This window comes from Panicum virgatum, chromosome 1K (assembly GCF_016808335.1).
Source record: "Panicum virgatum strain AP13 chromosome 1K, P.virgatum_v5, whole genome shotgun sequence".
Lineage (NCBI taxonomy): Eukaryota > Viridiplantae > Streptophyta > Magnoliopsida > Poales > Poaceae > Panicum > Panicum virgatum.
The window spans coordinates 15928976-15946831 of NC_053136.1; the positions used below are offsets into that span (position 1 = coordinate 15928976).

The 17856-nt window shown below is 39.8% G+C and overlaps 1 protein-coding gene across 2 annotated transcripts; it reads left to right on the forward strand.

Moving 5' to 3' along the window:
* Positions 1–5655: 5655 nt before the first annotated feature.
* On the forward strand, positions 5656–8935 carry LOC120697199 (reticulon-like protein B2). 2 transcript variants are annotated; one of them, XM_039980359.1, is made up of 5 exons: positions 5656–6133; positions 7490–7670; positions 7747–7888; positions 7977–8106; positions 8445–8935. In XM_039980359.1, the coding sequence occupies exons 1-4, from the start codon at positions 5674–5676 to the stop codon at positions 8091–8093; spliced, it is 900 nt and encodes a 299-aa protein (XP_039836293.1). In that variant the 5' UTR covers positions 5656–5673; the 3' UTR covers positions 8094–8106; positions 8445–8935. The 2 variants fall into 2 exon arrangements, with proteins under 2 accessions (XP_039836293.1, XP_039836285.1); XM_039980351.1 differs by having other exon boundaries at positions 7977–8046; positions 8476–8935.
* The last annotated feature ends 8921 nt before the right edge of the window (positions 8936–17856 follow it).

Here is a 17856-nt window from a genome sequence, read left to right on the forward strand (position 1 = left end):
TTTATTGTATCGACTCAACATTTGGGATTTATGATGTTAGCATTTGGACACTATAATTTCAACATTTTGAATATTAAATATTAAATATACATTATAATTGTTGAAATATCCTCCGCAAAGTGTTGAATTAAGCACTTAAATTTTTGAAAGGTACATACCTATGAAATAATGAACTATTGAAAATATTAAAAAGAAATGTGTCCCAAAGAAAGGTGGAAGAAAAAGAAAGAAACTAAGCTAGGTTGACATTTTTTTGCACATTAGGTGAAACTAGGCCTTTTGTCTTAAGATTAGCCGGGCAATAGGTTGTTTAGATTGATTTTTGTGATCTTTAACCATATTTTTCTTTCAAATGGTGAATGTATTTTTTATTATGTTCTATAACCACTATCTTGTTAAGAATAAATATAACTTCCAACATGTTTACATTTTACTTACTACCTCCATCCTACAATATACATATTTTTTAGGTTTTCTCCGAGTCAAGTCTTCTAAACTTTGACCGTAAATGGTAAATAAAACTATGAAGATTGACAACATAAAAATTATATCAGCTTGTTCATAATGAAACCAATTGTCACAATATGTAACATTTTTTTATTGAAAAGTAATTATTTTTAAAGATATTATTGATCAATGATGAAATTGTTTGACTTTGACAAATCAAAAACTTGTTATATTTTGAGACGGAGGCAGTATTTGTTATTCATAGAAAAAGAATCAATATTCGCACTCCATACTGTACTGTTTCAAAATTTTGAGTATAAATGGTTCAACATTTTCTATATGTGCATAGATGCTTAATCTTGTATTTTAGAATGTTAACTATATTAGTTTAATATTTTAAATATGCTATTCATAAAATCTTTAGCAAAAGTAACTAGAAGAATAAAAAGAAAGTGAAGCACACCTGCCTCCTGGGCTTCTTGTGGGCTTTCCGATGTGTGGTGGAACACCTTACGGGAGTCCCATTTTGGGTTATCATTTCTTCTCGACTCTTCTCCGATAGAGTAGAGCAAGAGCGGTTCGCGGCAACCATCATCCCTCCGCTGGATTCTCCGGCTTCCTCTAACCCCAGTGACCACTATGGCGCAAGGGGAGTTGGGGATCTGGTGGAGGTTGTACATATTTCATACTAATAGAGCATATCTAGGCAGGTTAGTGTTGGATTTCTTCAAAAAAAAATACATATTTGCCATTACAACGAATGCCACTCGTCCGAAAAAACACTCTTAGAATAGCTCCTACATATTTGCCACAGGAGAGAAGTTTTACTCTTGAATTTGCCATTTTTGTCTGGTTGGCATGCCACACAGGCATGACACACTGGTGTCCAGTCAGCCTAGGGGCACGAAATATCCTCCCTGCCCCTGACTCACTACTCTCTCTCTCCATCTCTGACAACTGTGTCCCGCAACTCCTCTCACTACCAGGTGGGCTCCACTCGTCAGCTCCATCTCCCACCTCTACCTAGAGTCAACCTGCTCTATTTGCCCATGCCGTGCTCCCGACGCTCGACCTCAGGGTCGGTGACGTGCTCCTGTGCCACTACCACCGTGGCCTCGCCCTCCACCGCTGCCGTGCCCAGACTAATCGTTGATCCGCCGACGCCGTCCTGGGGCTCGACGCCCTCATCGCGCACTGCGAGTGTAGCGCCCATGTATGCCAGGACGACCTCCAGTGCCGACCCTGCCACTAGGGGAGCTGTGGCCACGTGGCATCCCATGATGGCACGTCCGCATGAGGAGAGGATGGAGGAGAGGGGCAGTGCCGCAGTGGAGGCTTGCTAGGAATGAAGGGGTGAGAGATAAGTGGATGACGTGGCAACATTTAAACTATTTCAAAATTAAATTTTGGCAGCGGTTGGAAGAGAGGGTCTTTTTTCTCCCAATAATTTTTGGCAAGGTTCAAAACCTAGTATTTTGGGATTTTATTTTTTAGGCACTCTTGGAGATGCTCTAAGACTGAGATCCCTCTACAATAATGTTGTCCACGGCGCGCCATTAGGGGACTGAATATGCAACCCCTCTCCCCAATAAGTTGTGGATTCTTCTCCACTAATGAGGGTAATTGTCCAAGCACATGGTGAAGGCTAGGAACCTGTCAGACCCGAACCCATGTGACTATGCACACCGCATAGATGTGAGATAGATCTTAGGATACCCACAAGGAAGGAAGAAATCGGACTCATACTAGGATTCCTCTGCAATCCTAATAGAACTCTACTTTGTAATCCTCCCAGGACTCGTACCTTGTAACCGACTAGCATACCACCCCTGGAGTATATAAAGGAGGGCGAGGTACCTATATCGGCATTAGCTCAATAGAGCACAACACCCGCGCAGGGTGCAATATACAAAATCACCACAAGACATGGGGAATTATGCTATTCTGGAGGTCCGAACCTGTCTAAATTTGTGTCTTGTGTCTTTATGTTTACCTTCAAGTTCCAGATCTAGAGATCTATCCCCCAAACAATCTCCTACCTTAGGACATCCCTAGGTAGGACGGCGGTAAAAACACCGACAGAACCAGAGAATAATGGCACCGGATAGTGCCTTACTAGTGGAGGCTAAGTTCATGTTCCACGACTTCCCAACAATGGCGATGGATGATCTGAATGGACCAGCAAGGGAGCTCCTGTTGTCACTACTACAAAAATGATTTGTAGTAACACCCTATTATTTTAGGGGGGGGGGTCAAAAAGTAACTCATTCCTACAAGGGGACAAGGTTACTGTAGCATTTGACCCTCCCCTGAAAATTTATTTTTAGGGACGGGTGAAAGTGATAGTGTGCTCTAGCCTAAGAGGGGGAGAGGGTGAATTAGGCAATTTAAAATCCTTAACCTATGGCTCCAACTAGTTTGCACAAAACTTAAACTAAATATAACTATCTAGATATGCAACTATGGTTCTTCTAGTGATCAACCCTCATCCCAAAAAGAGTTTAGCAACCCATAGCCAATCCTATCAAGATACTACTCTATGAAAGTAAAGGCACAAGAGTTGCAATATGAAATGCGAGAATGTAAAGATGAGATGGGAGGAAGCAAACTCTCGACACGATGATTTATCCTATAGTTCGGTTAGCCACGAAGATACACCTACATTCACGTTGTTGAAGCACTCATGAAGAGTATTGCTTCCGGCAATCAAGTCTCTTACGTGAACACAATCACAGTCACCTTGATCCCGCTTTCCACTAAGGAGCTTTCCCACAAAGGAAGGGGGTCTCCACGTCCCCCGCACAAAGTTGTCGACGCTGCTCCACACCAATCCAGAGGGTCATTGATGTGCCGGTAAGTCACCAATGCTCCAAGAGGCCAGCGCACCGAGATACTAAATTTGGTTCACTCTAGAACCATGCACAAGGCTGCAACACCTTGCACTAACACTCTCAAAGATGTGTTAAGGACTAAATATTTTATCACTAAGATCTTGGATGGTTTGGAGGTGTTCTTGGATGTGGGTGTGATGTCTTGGAACTCCAGCAAGCTTCAAATGGCCGGGGAACCCATATATACAGGCCACCAAGTTGAACTATCCGTCTGTAGTCGTTGTCCAATTTTCTGCGTAGGCGTCGGTTCATCCAATGGTATGGTGCCGGTTCAACTGGTCTCTAATAGCTTTAAACTAGTTGTTGGCCTTCTGACGCGCTGCTTGCAGTTGACTGTTGGTTAAATCAACGCATTGCACTGACGGGTGTCGGTTTAACCGGTCGCACTAGGTTTTCTTCACTTGATCTTCACCTGCACGGTCCAATGCACCGACGCTATGCATCGACGCACCTTCGGTTTAACCGGTGCTAAAGTCTTTGCTTCTAGCCTCTTGGCATAGTCTCTGGGCAATGCCTAGGTGAATGCACCGACGCTCTTTTGTGCACCGTTGGTTTAATCGGTGCTATTGAGTTTTCCTCACTTGACTCAGTATTGGACGTCCAATTGCACCGATGCCCCTACATCGGTTCATTTGACAACCATCGGTTAGACCGATGCCTCTGCACACTATGCTTTGGTGTCTCGACGGTGGATTGGGCTTGCCGTCTCGACGGTGGATTGGACTTCGTGTATTGACGGTGGATTGGACATAGCATCTTGACGGTGAATTGGATATGTTGGATTATATTCATGGTACCTAAAAATCCTACAAATGTGATTTCACAAACTTGTTAGTCCCACTGATTATGTTGTCACTCAATCACCAAAATCACAAATAATGGCCTAATGAGGCTATGTTCCTTACAGCGGGTGACCTCCATTTGTAGGGGTGGGTGATGGCATCATCCGCCCCTAAAAATTCAATTTTCAAGGGCGGGTGGCGCCATTACTCGTCCTACATTCTGCCTCCTCCCTAGAGTCCATTGCTTGCTCGGTGGAAGTGCTCCCCGAAAATCCAAAAAAGGAAAAAGAGTGAAGGTTTCAAACTTGATTTCCTTCGAGTAGGCGACTCTAGGAGGTAAGTTGATGAAAATCCCGTATCATTTCCATGTCGATCACTATAACATTCGATGGCAAACTAGCTTGATAGCTAAAAATTGGTAGAATCGAAATTTTAAAAATAGCAGGAAATAGATTTGTAAAATTTATATTCAAATATTTATGATTTTTTGATGGGCTGGACATTTTCAGAGACGGGTCACCACCTCACCTGCCCCCTCTAGATGTATTTACAGGGCCCCTATAAATTGATTTTTAGGTGCAAGTAAGTGCGTCGCCCGCCCCTAAAATGGATTTTAGGGGATGACCTCCTCACCCGTCCCTACAAACGTATTTGTAGGGGCGATTGCATTACCCGCCCCTACAAACAATACTGTAGTGGCGAAAATTAGGGACAAATATCACGCACGCCCCTAAAAACCCTAAAAACTATTTTCATAATAGTGAGTGCAAGCTCAAGGTGGACTGGGTCATCCAGTGAGGTGCTTTGAGGAGCGAAGATGGAAGATCGACTTGAGTGAATCCACCTTTACTAGTTTGTGAGCAAATCTGCTGATTTGTTATGGATTTAATGCTCGTAAAACTCTTTTAATAATACCACTGAGGTTGGCCTAGTAACAATGCTAGGAAGTACTTCCTCTATTCATAAACACTCTGTTTGGCTGGCTATGGCTGGTGCTGATTTATTGTGAGAAAAGCACTGCTGGTTTGGTATGAGAGAAAAATACTATTGACTAATTGAAGCGAACAGAGTGAAAAGAACGCAATTCTCACTTTTCGATAAGTCAAGCGGTTTGAAATTTGACTGAAGTTATAAAAAACTAATAGCATTCATGATACAAAACAAGTATCATTAGATTATTTATAAAATAATATTTTAAATTAGTTTGATAGCACGGATACTATAATTATATTGTTTTATGGACGGAGGATGCAATATAAAACCGTGACGCGTGCTTAGGCTGTGGTAAGGAAAAGGCGCCATGATAATTGATGATGCGCCCCCACCCAATCCACCTGTTCACGCACCGTATCCCAGCTTTCTGTTGTGATCGCTGACGCTTCCATCTCCCCTGCTTCCGATCGTCGTCACCTGCCACCGCCGGATCGATGGACGATTGATGTCTCTCCCACCTGTCGCGAGAGGACATCTGAATACTGAGCAAGAATTGCATTGTCCTTGAACTACCGGGTATCCCATCCGGATTCTCTCACCGCATCCAATTCAGCACACAGATGGTTCGATTTCATGCCAAGAATCCAGGAGAGCTCTCCCGTCAAAGAAAGAGACGTGTCCTCGCAGAAACCCCGCTCGCCTTCGCTTCCCTTCTTACCTGTTCCTGTCAGGAAAAACATCCACCCACCGGTCCAATTCCAAAGCTTCGCAACGAAGAAACGGAGGAGAGAGGAGACCAAAGAAAAAGGCCAGCACACCAAGGCCAGAAGGGGGGAACTTCTCTGCTCCTCCCGCCCGCCCGGCCCCATCGATCCTGCCTGCCGATCGAGAGGTCTGGTTTCTTGCTCGGTTGCTCCGTCATGACTGGACCTGCGGAGGAGGCGCCCGCCGCCGCTTCGCCGCCGGCGCCGGCCTCGCCGCCGGACAGCATCACGGAGGAGGCGCCGGCGGCGAGGTCCCGGGGGTTCTGGCTCCTCGGGGAGGACAAGTCCGTGCACAGGGCCCTTGGTGGGGGTAAAAGTACGGAGCTTTCCCCTCTTCTTGGCTCTCGTTTTCTCACGCAATTCCGTTTCGGCTAGTTGATTGCTTGCTCTCTCCAACTGGAATCCGGCGTCCCTTCCGTTCACTACAGCTCGATTCGTGTAGGGTTCTTGAGGCGGATACTCTCCCATCGATTTCTTGAGTAGCTGTTTGGTTAATTGGCACCAGGTACTCATCAGTTAGTATGTTGGTGCAAATTTGTAGCTACAGTTAACCTGAGTTGTTGCTACCTGGGACATGCCCAGTAGTTGGTTTCTTTCTGACCTTCATGCCTCTGTTCTTGTTCCGAGGAGCAAGTGCCATGCGAGGTTCGCATGTGGAAATTTCAATTCACTTTATTCGCATGCCTTCATACAGTTGACACGGAACTAGTCATGATGATCTACTCGATTTGTGATAGTATTCCCTTTCTGCTCACGGGATTTGGGATAAATGCATTGATGGACGGGGTTCTGTCATGCATGATCATGCTTAAGTGGGGCGGTTTTGTGGGTCACTAGTTTACCAATTAGATACTGTATCCCCCCTTTAAAGCTCTAGTAGGTGATTGGGCGCGGAATTTTCACCGCAGCGTCATTTTTCCACTTGGGAATCTGTGGGTTCTACTTCTAAACCTATATTTAGTCGTTTGCTTCTGGGGGGAAAAATTATCTCGAGTCGTCATCATCACTGATTCCAATTCATTCAGACTTGGGAAAATGAATCTTTTCCATTATGATACATCCTCTTGTTAATATCTGATTGCAAATTTTAATTTCAACAGCGATGTAAGGAAGTATTACGTTGGAGACTTGTTTTCTTCTCTGTTACCAAGAAAATTCAGATAATTCATGCCTGGAAGTCTGTTACCAAGCAAATTCAGATAATTCATGCTTGAAAGTGTTACTAAAGTTTGAAGTTTGAACTGTTCAATGAATTGCTACTGTATTTCTAATATCTGACCACGCTTCAAGTCCGCAATCTTTTTTAATTGCAGTATTGCTCCAGTTGAAGGATAGTGTTGTTATCTAAAATTTTTAATGTCTGAACACGCTTGAGGTCCCAAGTAGCAGTATAGAAGCTTTGAAAGCAGTATAGAAGCTTTGGATGAACATTGAAGAATTTAAAGGGTTTCATGTTAGTTTGCATTAGAAGAGGGAAGAGTGATGTGGAGGGACAAAAGATACCAGATCCTGTTGTATGAAAAATAAAATAAAAAGTGAGAGATAAGAGTATGATGTGCCATGTTGTAAATAACATTCCTTTCTTTGGAAAGTATTCCACCAGTATTAATTGGTAATGTAAACATGGTTCATGTTGTTTTAACCGTGTTCTCATCTGTATTCCTCTGTTCAGCTGCTGATGTACTGTTGTGGAAAGACAAGAAGACCTCTGCTGCAGTAGTCGGTGGTGCAACTATCCTTTGGGTTCTGTTCGAAGTTGTCGAATACCATCTCCTGACTCTGGTATCTCATGTGCTGATTGTTGCACTGACGATCTTGTTCCTCTGGGCTAATGCAACTGTCTTCATCAATAAGTGAGCAGGAAATACCCAGCTTTGCATGCGTTTGATGCTGGCCAAGCTTGCTAACCATCTAGCATTCCACTTTCAGGAGTCCTCCTAATGTTCCTGAAGTGCAGATATCTGAAGAGCTTGCTGTGAACATTGCCCTTAGGCTGCGTGCAGACATCAACAAAGCGCTTGGCTTGCTTCGGGAGATTGCTATGGGCCATGACCTGATGAAGTTCCTAGGAGTAAATCTCAAAGACCCAATTTTTTGGTGCTTTTTTTACTGACAGCCTACAAGTTTATTCTAACCGAATCATCGTTCTAATGTTCCAGGTGATCGTTGCACTCTGGATTCTCTCGGAAGTTGGAGAGCTCTGTGATCTCCTGAGACTGATGTACATTGGTAATGGGTCTTTAAGCTCTGAAAACTCTGTTCTAGTAATTCTCTGAGCTCCCACTCTAGGCCGTGTTTAGTTGCGCTCCGTAAAGTTTTTGAAAAAGTATCTTTCTATGTTTGAAGTACTAAACATAGATTAATCACAAAATAAATTACAGAACTCGTCTGTAAATCGCGAGACGAATGTAATGAGCTTAATTAATCCGGCATTAGAGGTTGTTTACTGTAGCATTACTGTAGCAATTTAGCGTGTGATTACGGCCTAATTAGGTTCATTAGATTCGTCTCGCGATTTACAGGCAGCAGTCGCAATGCGTTTTTTATTTCGTCTAGATTTAAGTCTCCATGCATGTGTCGGAAAAAAAATTTGGAATTTTGATTTTTGGAACTAAACGCGGCCCTAGTCTAGTTATCTAACATAAGCTTGCCCAACAGTGGTCCTGATTCTCCACACGGTGCCGATACTGTACCACAAGTACCAGGACCAGGTGGACGATTTCGCTGCGAAGGCACACGCGGAGCTCTGCAAGCAGTACAAGGTCCTGGACGCCAAGGTCCTGAGCAAGATTCCCAGGGCTCCACTGAAAGACAAGAAGCAAAACTAGAACGAGGATCAAATCAGTGGACCTGGAGGACGACACGCGACTTGTCTTGGTTCTGATGGGCTGTACATATTTTCTGTTTGGTTAGTATCTATTGTCTTGTCAATAATTGTGTGGTGAGAATCTGTAGAAAATAGTGGTATGATATGGATGGTGGTTTGGTTTGATGGGCGAGTACACGAGTGCATATTTTCTGTTTGGTTGATCTCAGATGTTCTACCAGCTAGTATCTAATCTGACTGTAGTTGTGAAGATAGATCGTATATATAACTATGTTCGATGTGTCCTGGTTACCTCCTTCGATTTCAAATGTGTGTGTCCCGTATGTCTGTCGCAGCAGCTTTGTTCTCGACTTCATTAGCTCAACTAGAAAACGTTACGTGCAAGTTACAGTTGACATGGCGGTATAGCGTGTCCTAAGTTACAGTAGCGGTACTTTTTTTTTTCAAAAACTATGTACTCGTCCATGTATCGTGATTCTCCCACCACAAAAAAAAATAGCCTAGTCAATTATAATACAAATTTTAGAATCGTTACTTACTATTACTAATTGGAGACTTCTTTTGAAGCCTCCAGGTGATGCCACATAGAATCCTAGGTGGACAGTCTAAAAAAATAGAGAAATCTTATAAATTCTCACAAAAATCAGAAATATCTAACCATCAATTCGGCAACTCTAATTATTATATCCATTGGATCTGTTATTTTTTCTAATAAATTACCCACCTTTGCCATTATAAAAATAAACTAAAGTACCCCCTACACATGTATCTAAATTACCCACCTCTGTCATTATAAAAATAATTTAAAGTAACCCCTAATCTTCAAGTAAATTACACACTTATGTCATTATAAAATAATATCTAATAACCTCCTAAATTTTTGTATATATTATCCAGTGATATCATTATAAAAATTTAAAATAAACCCCAAATTTGAATCAATATTATATTATTATAATAAAATCTTAAAGTTCATCAATATAAAATTCTAAATTACTATTTTTATCATCATTAGTACATTATTTATGTTATTATTTATATAAAAATACTAACCACAATGTGTGTGTCACCATATATTCATGTATAAGAGAAGAGATAAGAATACCAATTTTCATGTTGTTCACATAGCTCAAACAAAATGTTCAATTAAATACATATCAAACATATATGGAGATATGATGCAAAGTGAGAAAAAATTATTAGAAACTAAACCTATCACATTTATTACAATTACCTAATGATAAATATATATCTTTATAATACTTGATTAGAATATTTAATTGGTTAAAAAGAGAGTGAGATAGATAATGATATCTCTAACTAGCCTGTGCGTGAGCACGGGTTGATAGACTAGTTGAGTAAATTGCACTCACCGTACAACAACTTGGCAGGTGGGTGCAAATTGGTCCAACAACTTGTAAAATGCTTAATTTAGTACAATAACTTGATAACTGGGTGCAGATTCATCCAACAACTTAGAAAATACTTAATTTAGTGCAATAACTTGGTAAATTGGTGCATTTATAGTCCAAGTCTTACACGTCAATGTATTTGCTAACGTCGGGTCAAAATAAATAGTAAACAGTATATTCATGTGAGAACATATTATTTGACCATAAATTTTTATGTCACAATGGACGCCAATAAATTTATTCATAGAATAAATTAATTATGGTTTATTAAAATAATATATTATTTAACCACCACTACAACATCAACATATTAAGCACAGTAGATAAACGTCAATAATTCTTAAATTTAATAAATGGAAATTATTGATGGTGATCCGGTTGTTACTTTTCAACTATGTACAAATTTTTATTAGTTCAAATTCAATCAAATTTTAGAATTACACCATTAGCATTACTGAAATACTGAAGTCAATAAGAGAGACCCTGAAACCTTATGTTTCTTCAGCGCTTCTGCTCATGTTTTCAACTATCCTCATGTTTGTTTACGTTTATTACTCTATTTGGCTCATTTTCCATTCTAACAAATATAGGAGGCTTTAAAAATATATGTACCAAGCTCCTAAAAGGTATCAATAGTTTGTATCAATATATTGATTTTTTAGCTTAATAGTGCATATAATCAAATATATCAAAAACAATGACAGTGAATTTTTCAATATTGAATATCAAATTAAATAGTTTTAATCAAAATTAAATCACTATAAAAATAATTAATGTAAAGACATAACATTAATTTATAAACACTTAGGGTTCTTATCTTGGCCAAATACATTGCCACGCAGGCGCAGCATCAAAATCAATGGTCAAATAGTACGAAATAATTTGTCCCAACATGAATATACTCTTTATTGAGACCTTCAGTTAGTTATATAGCTGTGTAATGTTTGGACTGTGAATGCACCTATTTGCCAAGTTATTGCATTAAATTGGATATTTTACAAGTTGTTAGACCGATCTGTACCCACCTATCAAGTTATTACACTAAATTGAGCATTTACAAGTTGTTGTACCAATTTGTACCCACCTAACAAGTTGTTGTATAGTGGGTGCAATTTACTCTATATATTATTTCTAAAGCAACTAATGATTCCATGGTACGTCAATTGGAATCCTAATCGGAATCTGAATAAATCAATCGGAATCCTAATTGGAACCGAACAATCATTCTGAATCCCAGTCGGAACCTGGACAATCAATACCTCACGCGGTCACAATATGACTTGTACACCGAGTCAAAGAGCACAAAATTATTGGTCTCATAAAAATCTGGGTAAAATTTATATTACCTGTACCAACGCATGGACAATATGCTAGTAAGCAACAAGAGGTAAAGAAAGTTTAAAAATTAAAGAAAAAAAGACTTGAATGAGATAGCATGCCAGTAATAAAACGTCACTGCTGACAATCGAAAACCGGCAACTATGTTGGCCTTACAAGAGCTATAGTGGCCCAAAAAGTGTTATACCATCTGCTATGAGCTACGCTCTAAGTGCTACTCCTATAAAAAGGTTATTTTAACTTTTCTAAATACATAGCATTTACTATGTATAGACATAATACATCTAGGTGCCCATCTTGTAGTGGTAACATTTATTCCCCTGCTACCACTGCTACTCCCACTACGGACACTATTTATTGGGAAAATTCGATTCATGCCACCACAACTCCGTGAAATTGGGTTTCACGTTGAAAATCATGCCACTCAATGGCATCGATTTCAACATGAAATCCAACTTCGTGAAATTGTAGTGGCATGGATCCAACTGACCCTATTTATTACCATAGCTATGAGCACATTTGTTCATCGTTGAAATTAGGCAGTACATATTCAAATAATATTTGGAAAATGGGCAAGAATAAAGAATTTTTCACACCTCAATAAAAGAAAGATTTTTCACACCTCCTAGGTCTGGTTGCTCGAAAATGTGTCAAATATCATTCAAAGTTCAATTAATGCTGGTGATGAGAGGCTAAAGTGGATTAGGGTTTAGGATTTAGGTGAGGAAACTTTTTTGCGACTTTGTAGAGAAGGGTTTGTAATAGGTGGTAAACCCAATAGAGGAGGCGGGCAAGCCAGTTTGGTGACGTTGGTCAATCATGGTGAGAAAGTGGTCTCGACTTCTGATGTGATTAGATGGATCCCAGATCCAGCCCACCCACTCACCCACAACCTCTCCGCAGTCACCCGCTCCCTTTGCACGCCGCTCGCTCATTCCAATGATGTTGCTTTTGTTCCATGATATGAACCTTTACTTCACTCGTTGCGTGGTGCTGCCTGATGGGGTTCTACAAGAGGATTGAAGCCGCTGCTTCATGTTTGATGATATAATAACTAAAAATAAGGTTCTAGACTTCATGAATGCGGTGAAGATTGGAGCCGCTCACTTGGGTAGATGGTAAGACAACTTGATCTTTGACCGAAAGCGGCCGAGCATTCTTTTTGTAGTACATCTTGATATAACTGTTGTATCCTTTAAGTTCAGTAATGTTTTGGGCCTGGTGCTTTCAAGGACCTCATCTACACGTTGGCAGGATTTGAAGATCAAGTTTATATCCAATAGACAACAGAAAACAATGTGACAACCAAACAGTTTAGATGATTGATAGCGGGTTTGAACTAGGAGCTAGAGGCAGTGGTCAAAAGTATTATATTAGTTTTATATGAGTCTCTAAGACTGAGATTTCTCTACAATGCTATCCACCACCGCCCTTCAGGGGGCTAACTATGCAATCTCTCTCCCCAATAGATTGTTAATTATTATCCAATCACGGGGGAAATTGTCTAAGCACGTGTTGAAGGTGATGAAGCAGAGAACGATAGCGTTGGACAGTGCCCCCCTACCAATGAAGGTTGAGTTCTAGTCCCACGATTTCCCAACAATGGCACTGGGTAATTTGATTGAGCCAGCTAAGGCGCTCGTGAAAGCTCGAGGTGGACCAGATCATCTTAAGAGACGCTTCAAGGAGTGAAGAGCGAGGACCAACTTGACCGAAAACACCTTTGTGAAGCTAACTGCACAAGATTTGTATGAGGAGAGGATAAAGAGGATTATGAATGAAGCAAATAGGAATAGGAGGACGAAGGGGGCTAGGAATGGAGCAAGCACCATAAGGAGGAAGGGGAGGAGGCAAAGGAGAAGGAGATAAGGAATGGACATGCAGCATCATAGTTTCTCTTCATTGTTGTGGAGTGTAGATTTTCTCTAATGCATGGTGACCTACTAATCCAACCCAATTCTACTGTCATCCATTTTGGTGGTGTACAATGGAAGACATAATATTATGTTGTTGGGGGTAAAAAAAATTATCATAATTGAATTATTCTAATATTAAGTCTTCTAAATTGTAAAAACTTATGATATTATAAATCTTTAAAATTTTCTTGAGTTCTTACATTGATCTATATTTTTCTCAAACATTTAGAAGGGAAACACATTATTGTATTAAATAGGAAGAACTTGTGGAACTGCAATTATATAATATTCATCTAGAAATGATTCACAAGGTGAGCATCTACACCCTTTTCATTCAAGTATTCACTCTAAGTAATAACCTTATTATCAAATTGTAGACCTGAGTTCTCACTTGGAAAAAGTTCTTTCCTACTTAAATAAAAACTTCTAAATGATTTGGATCCTTGTCAAGGCGTATCTATATATATATATATATATATATATATATATATATATATATATATATATATATATATATATATATATATATATATATATATATATATATATATATATATATATATGTAGTTTAATCATAGTCTTATTACCAAATATAAAGGTATTAATTGCAAGGTACATGAGCATCATGCAGGATACATGAGTAAAAAAGTTGAATACTTTTAGTTGTGCAAAAGATTAAGAAGTTCTTGAGAGTAGTACACGTGGAAGGTTGAGCAACAAGAGATATTTGGTGGGTATTTATTGGAGTTTGAAAATACAAATGTATTTATTATTAATCAATAAAATAAAATATTATACACATTATTTATTATTAATCAACATTTAAAAATCCAGTTTTTGTAGAATATTGAACCATGTCTTTAGAATATAGACCCAACTTTTGTAAATGTTGATACTTGGTAGAAGTTAGGTTAATCAGCTTTTTATAATATCATTTCAACATTTGGGATTTATGATATTACCATTTGGACATATTTGACATTTTGAACATTAAATGTTAAATATTTGTTAAAATTATTACAATATGCACTTAAATTTTTGAAAGGTACATATCTATGAATAATGGACAATTGAAAGCGATAAAAAGAAATGTGTTCCAAATAAAGATGGAAGAAAAAGAAAGAAACTAAGGTAGAATGGCATTTCTCGCACATTGGGCCAAACTAGGCCTTTTACGACGAGATTAGCCAGGCAATAGTTGGTTTAGATTGATTTTTGTGATTTTCAAATATATTTTTCTTCCAAATCAGCCTGATGAGAATAAATATAACTTCCGACATGTTTACATTTTACTTATTCTTTATTTATTAAAAGGAATCAATATTCATATTCCATGTGGTACTATTTCAATATTTTGAGTATAAATGGTTCAATATTTCGGAGCCCTCACCGGTGTCGAAGGAGGGAGATTGTTCGAATCGGTGATGGGGTTGTTTTTCACTTTCCTATTTTCTAGTTTCTAGTAGCTAGAGTTAGGTCTGCGTGGTGCCGATGTGATGTGGTGGGATTGTTTTTTCACTTTCCTGTTTTCTAGTTTCTAGTAGCTAGAGTTAGGTCTGTGTGGTGCCGATGCGATGTGTGCCACGTCTTTTGCTTCCTGGGCCGTTGGCGGAGTTGGAGGTGCTGCCGGAGCTGTCGAAGGTGGTGGCAAATCTGGTGAGCTCCTCTCCGGCCACGGTCCATGGAGAATAAAGTGGTCTTGTGTGGTGATGTGTCGCCATTCAAGGCCTTCTTTCATCCCTGTTCCAGATCCAAGCGAGCGAAGACGTCGTGGGGATGATGACGACTTCGGGCTGAGCTTATTCAGCAGGAGCTGCTTTGACATCTTCGGTGGTTTCTCCGTCTCCATGATGCTAACAGAGAGAGGTTTGTCTACCAGCTTGTTTCGAAATTGGGTTGGGTTTTAGCTACCAGCTGTTCTGGTGGTTTGCATCCCCTTCGAGGTGAATCGTCGCTCGGCAAGTGGGGGATGCTGATGGTGGTGGTGTTAGATCTCAGATGCCTTGTTATCCGGTGATGCGATGCCCTTCGCCCATCTTGTATGGTGTATGCGTTCAATGATTACAAAGCATATTGGAATTTTTGATGTGCTACTCCCGGTGAAAATACATGATGTTCCTTCATTGGGAAGATGGTCGGTCTCAACGAGTTCGCTCCGATCATCGGCGACGAGGACACAACTGGGATCCTCTTCGAAGGACTAGAGTGTAATTTTTATTCCTTTTCAAGAGTGTCTTTGTAAGTTATAGAATGTAACTTATCATAACTCTATATGAAATATAAACCCAATTTTCTAAAAAAAAAGGCATCTCCTTTCTTCTCGACTGTTCTCCGAAATAGTAGAGAGAGAGAGATTCCACGACGACCATCCTCCCTCCAGTCGGTGGCGGGGGCAGGATTGAGTTCAGGAGGGGCTCTCCTCCTCCTCCTCCAACCTCCCCTTCCCTCCTTCTTCTTCCTAAAATTTATAGGGGGGCTCTATGGGATTTCCAGCGGCAGGGGCGGATTAGCGGTGAGTAAAGGGAGTTGCAGACTCTGGTGCATGTTGGATTTCTTTTTGGTGAGAAATTCTCCGGGAATCTTTTGCTCCCTCTTAAGCTTCTCTGGCATTGACTATGGCCGAGGTGGACATGTGGCGGTGCTTCGAGTGCTCATGAAGCACGACTATGGTATTATTTCCAGGGGGTTTTGCGTCAGCTATATTTATTCGATGGTTTCTTCTACATCAGTAAGTGGCGGAGTCTGACCAAAGAATCAGAGGGCGCTAGCCTTTGTTAATTGAGCTGCTAAAGTAATAAATGGTGTCAAAATTATTGTTTAACTAATGACAATTTTGCATGGCAAAGGGGGCCATGACCCTCTATGGCCCCCACGCCCCCCTTGTGGTGTACAAGTTGGTGTCCGTCGACCCCCTTGTGGGTTCGCTGTTGGTCGATTCGGATTGTCCCGTTAAGCAACTGCGTCCGCCATTTGCCAGCACGTTTAGCGAATAAGGCTCCTCTGCAGCAGTTCCTTTTGCACTTGAGTCACTTCATGTGGATCCGAATCTACATGTCAGTTATTCAACTGCAGAGAGTAGTACTGCAGAGGATACTTATCCATGTTTTCCAGATCAACAGCACATTTTTAGCTTGCCACTTATGTGCTTTTCAAAATGGAAAAAGTCCTCTTTACCTCCCTCAATTATCGCAAAAGTCTACTTTTCCTTCCTTAACTATAAAATTGGATATAGTTGCCTCCTCATCTCTTTAAAACCAGACACATGACCTCCATTGCTATTTCCCTCGGTGGTTTTCTATTTCTATTTTATGTATATTTTGGTTGAATCTTAAAAAGAACCATAGTAAATAATAAAAAATCATAAAATGAAAAATCTAATTTTGTTGGACTCCATATGAGTAGATCTATGCAGTGAACATATGATACGGTATACTTTAGTACAAAATTTTTGTTGTAACTTTAAATATATATTTTTGGTAATTAATTCATAGCTACAGTTTTCATGATCCAATTATAGTAAAATTTTTATGGTGGGCTAACAATTATATGCTTAAGCTGCAGTAAAAGTTTCATGCTCATTGGATCAATGTATGCCTGAGTTATAGTTACTGATTTCTCTTAATGCGTTTTATATTTTTCTTTTATGTTTATTTTGGCTGAACCTTTAAAAATTATAATAAATCACAAAAAGATTCAAAAAAGGCTAATTTCATTTTGTTGGAGTCCATGTGAGTAGATCTGTGCAGTGAGTATATGATATTTTATACTTTATATTAGTACAAAGATTTTATTGGAGTTTTAGATATATACTTTTCGGTAATTAATTCATAGCTACAGTTATGGTAAAATTTTAAAGTGGACTAATCATTACATGCTTTAGCTGTAGAAAAAATTACATACTCATGCTGATGAGAACATGGCATGCTTAGATATGGCCATACAAGCACTATCAACGGCAAGGACGACTTTTCATCAAGAAGGGGAGGATGATGATGAGAACATGACACTCTTGCATACAACCATTCATTAGAAAGATAAGGTGAGCTTGTTCCTATGCACTTTTAGTAATTTTGAGAATAAATTACTAGCTAATGATTTAATTATAGTTAGAAACTATGGAAATTGGGTTTTCATCGTATTTTGCTGGTGGCTTCGTCCAGGGGAAACCCTAGAAGGGAGGGCATCCTTCTTCCTTACCTTGCTGCTGATCCAAGATTGATTGACAAGGAGGATGTGATCAGGTCTGTGCTACCTAGGTACTCCCTCCGTTCACTTTTGATAGCTATATTTCATCTTGACACAATGACCAAGGAAAACAACTTTACTTATCATATAATAAATACAACACGGACTTTTTTGTTGGTCCTCCAATGCTTTAACTGGAAACTCCTCGTTACCAGTGCTATTTATTGCCACAGCCCATGCCATTAGCAAATATAGCTATCATTTGTGAACATTTGAGTTTTTAAAATATATCTATCAAAAGTGAATGGAGGGAGTACATGCTTGATTTCTTCAGAGATCCCATCTTCTGTTCGTGTGCTGC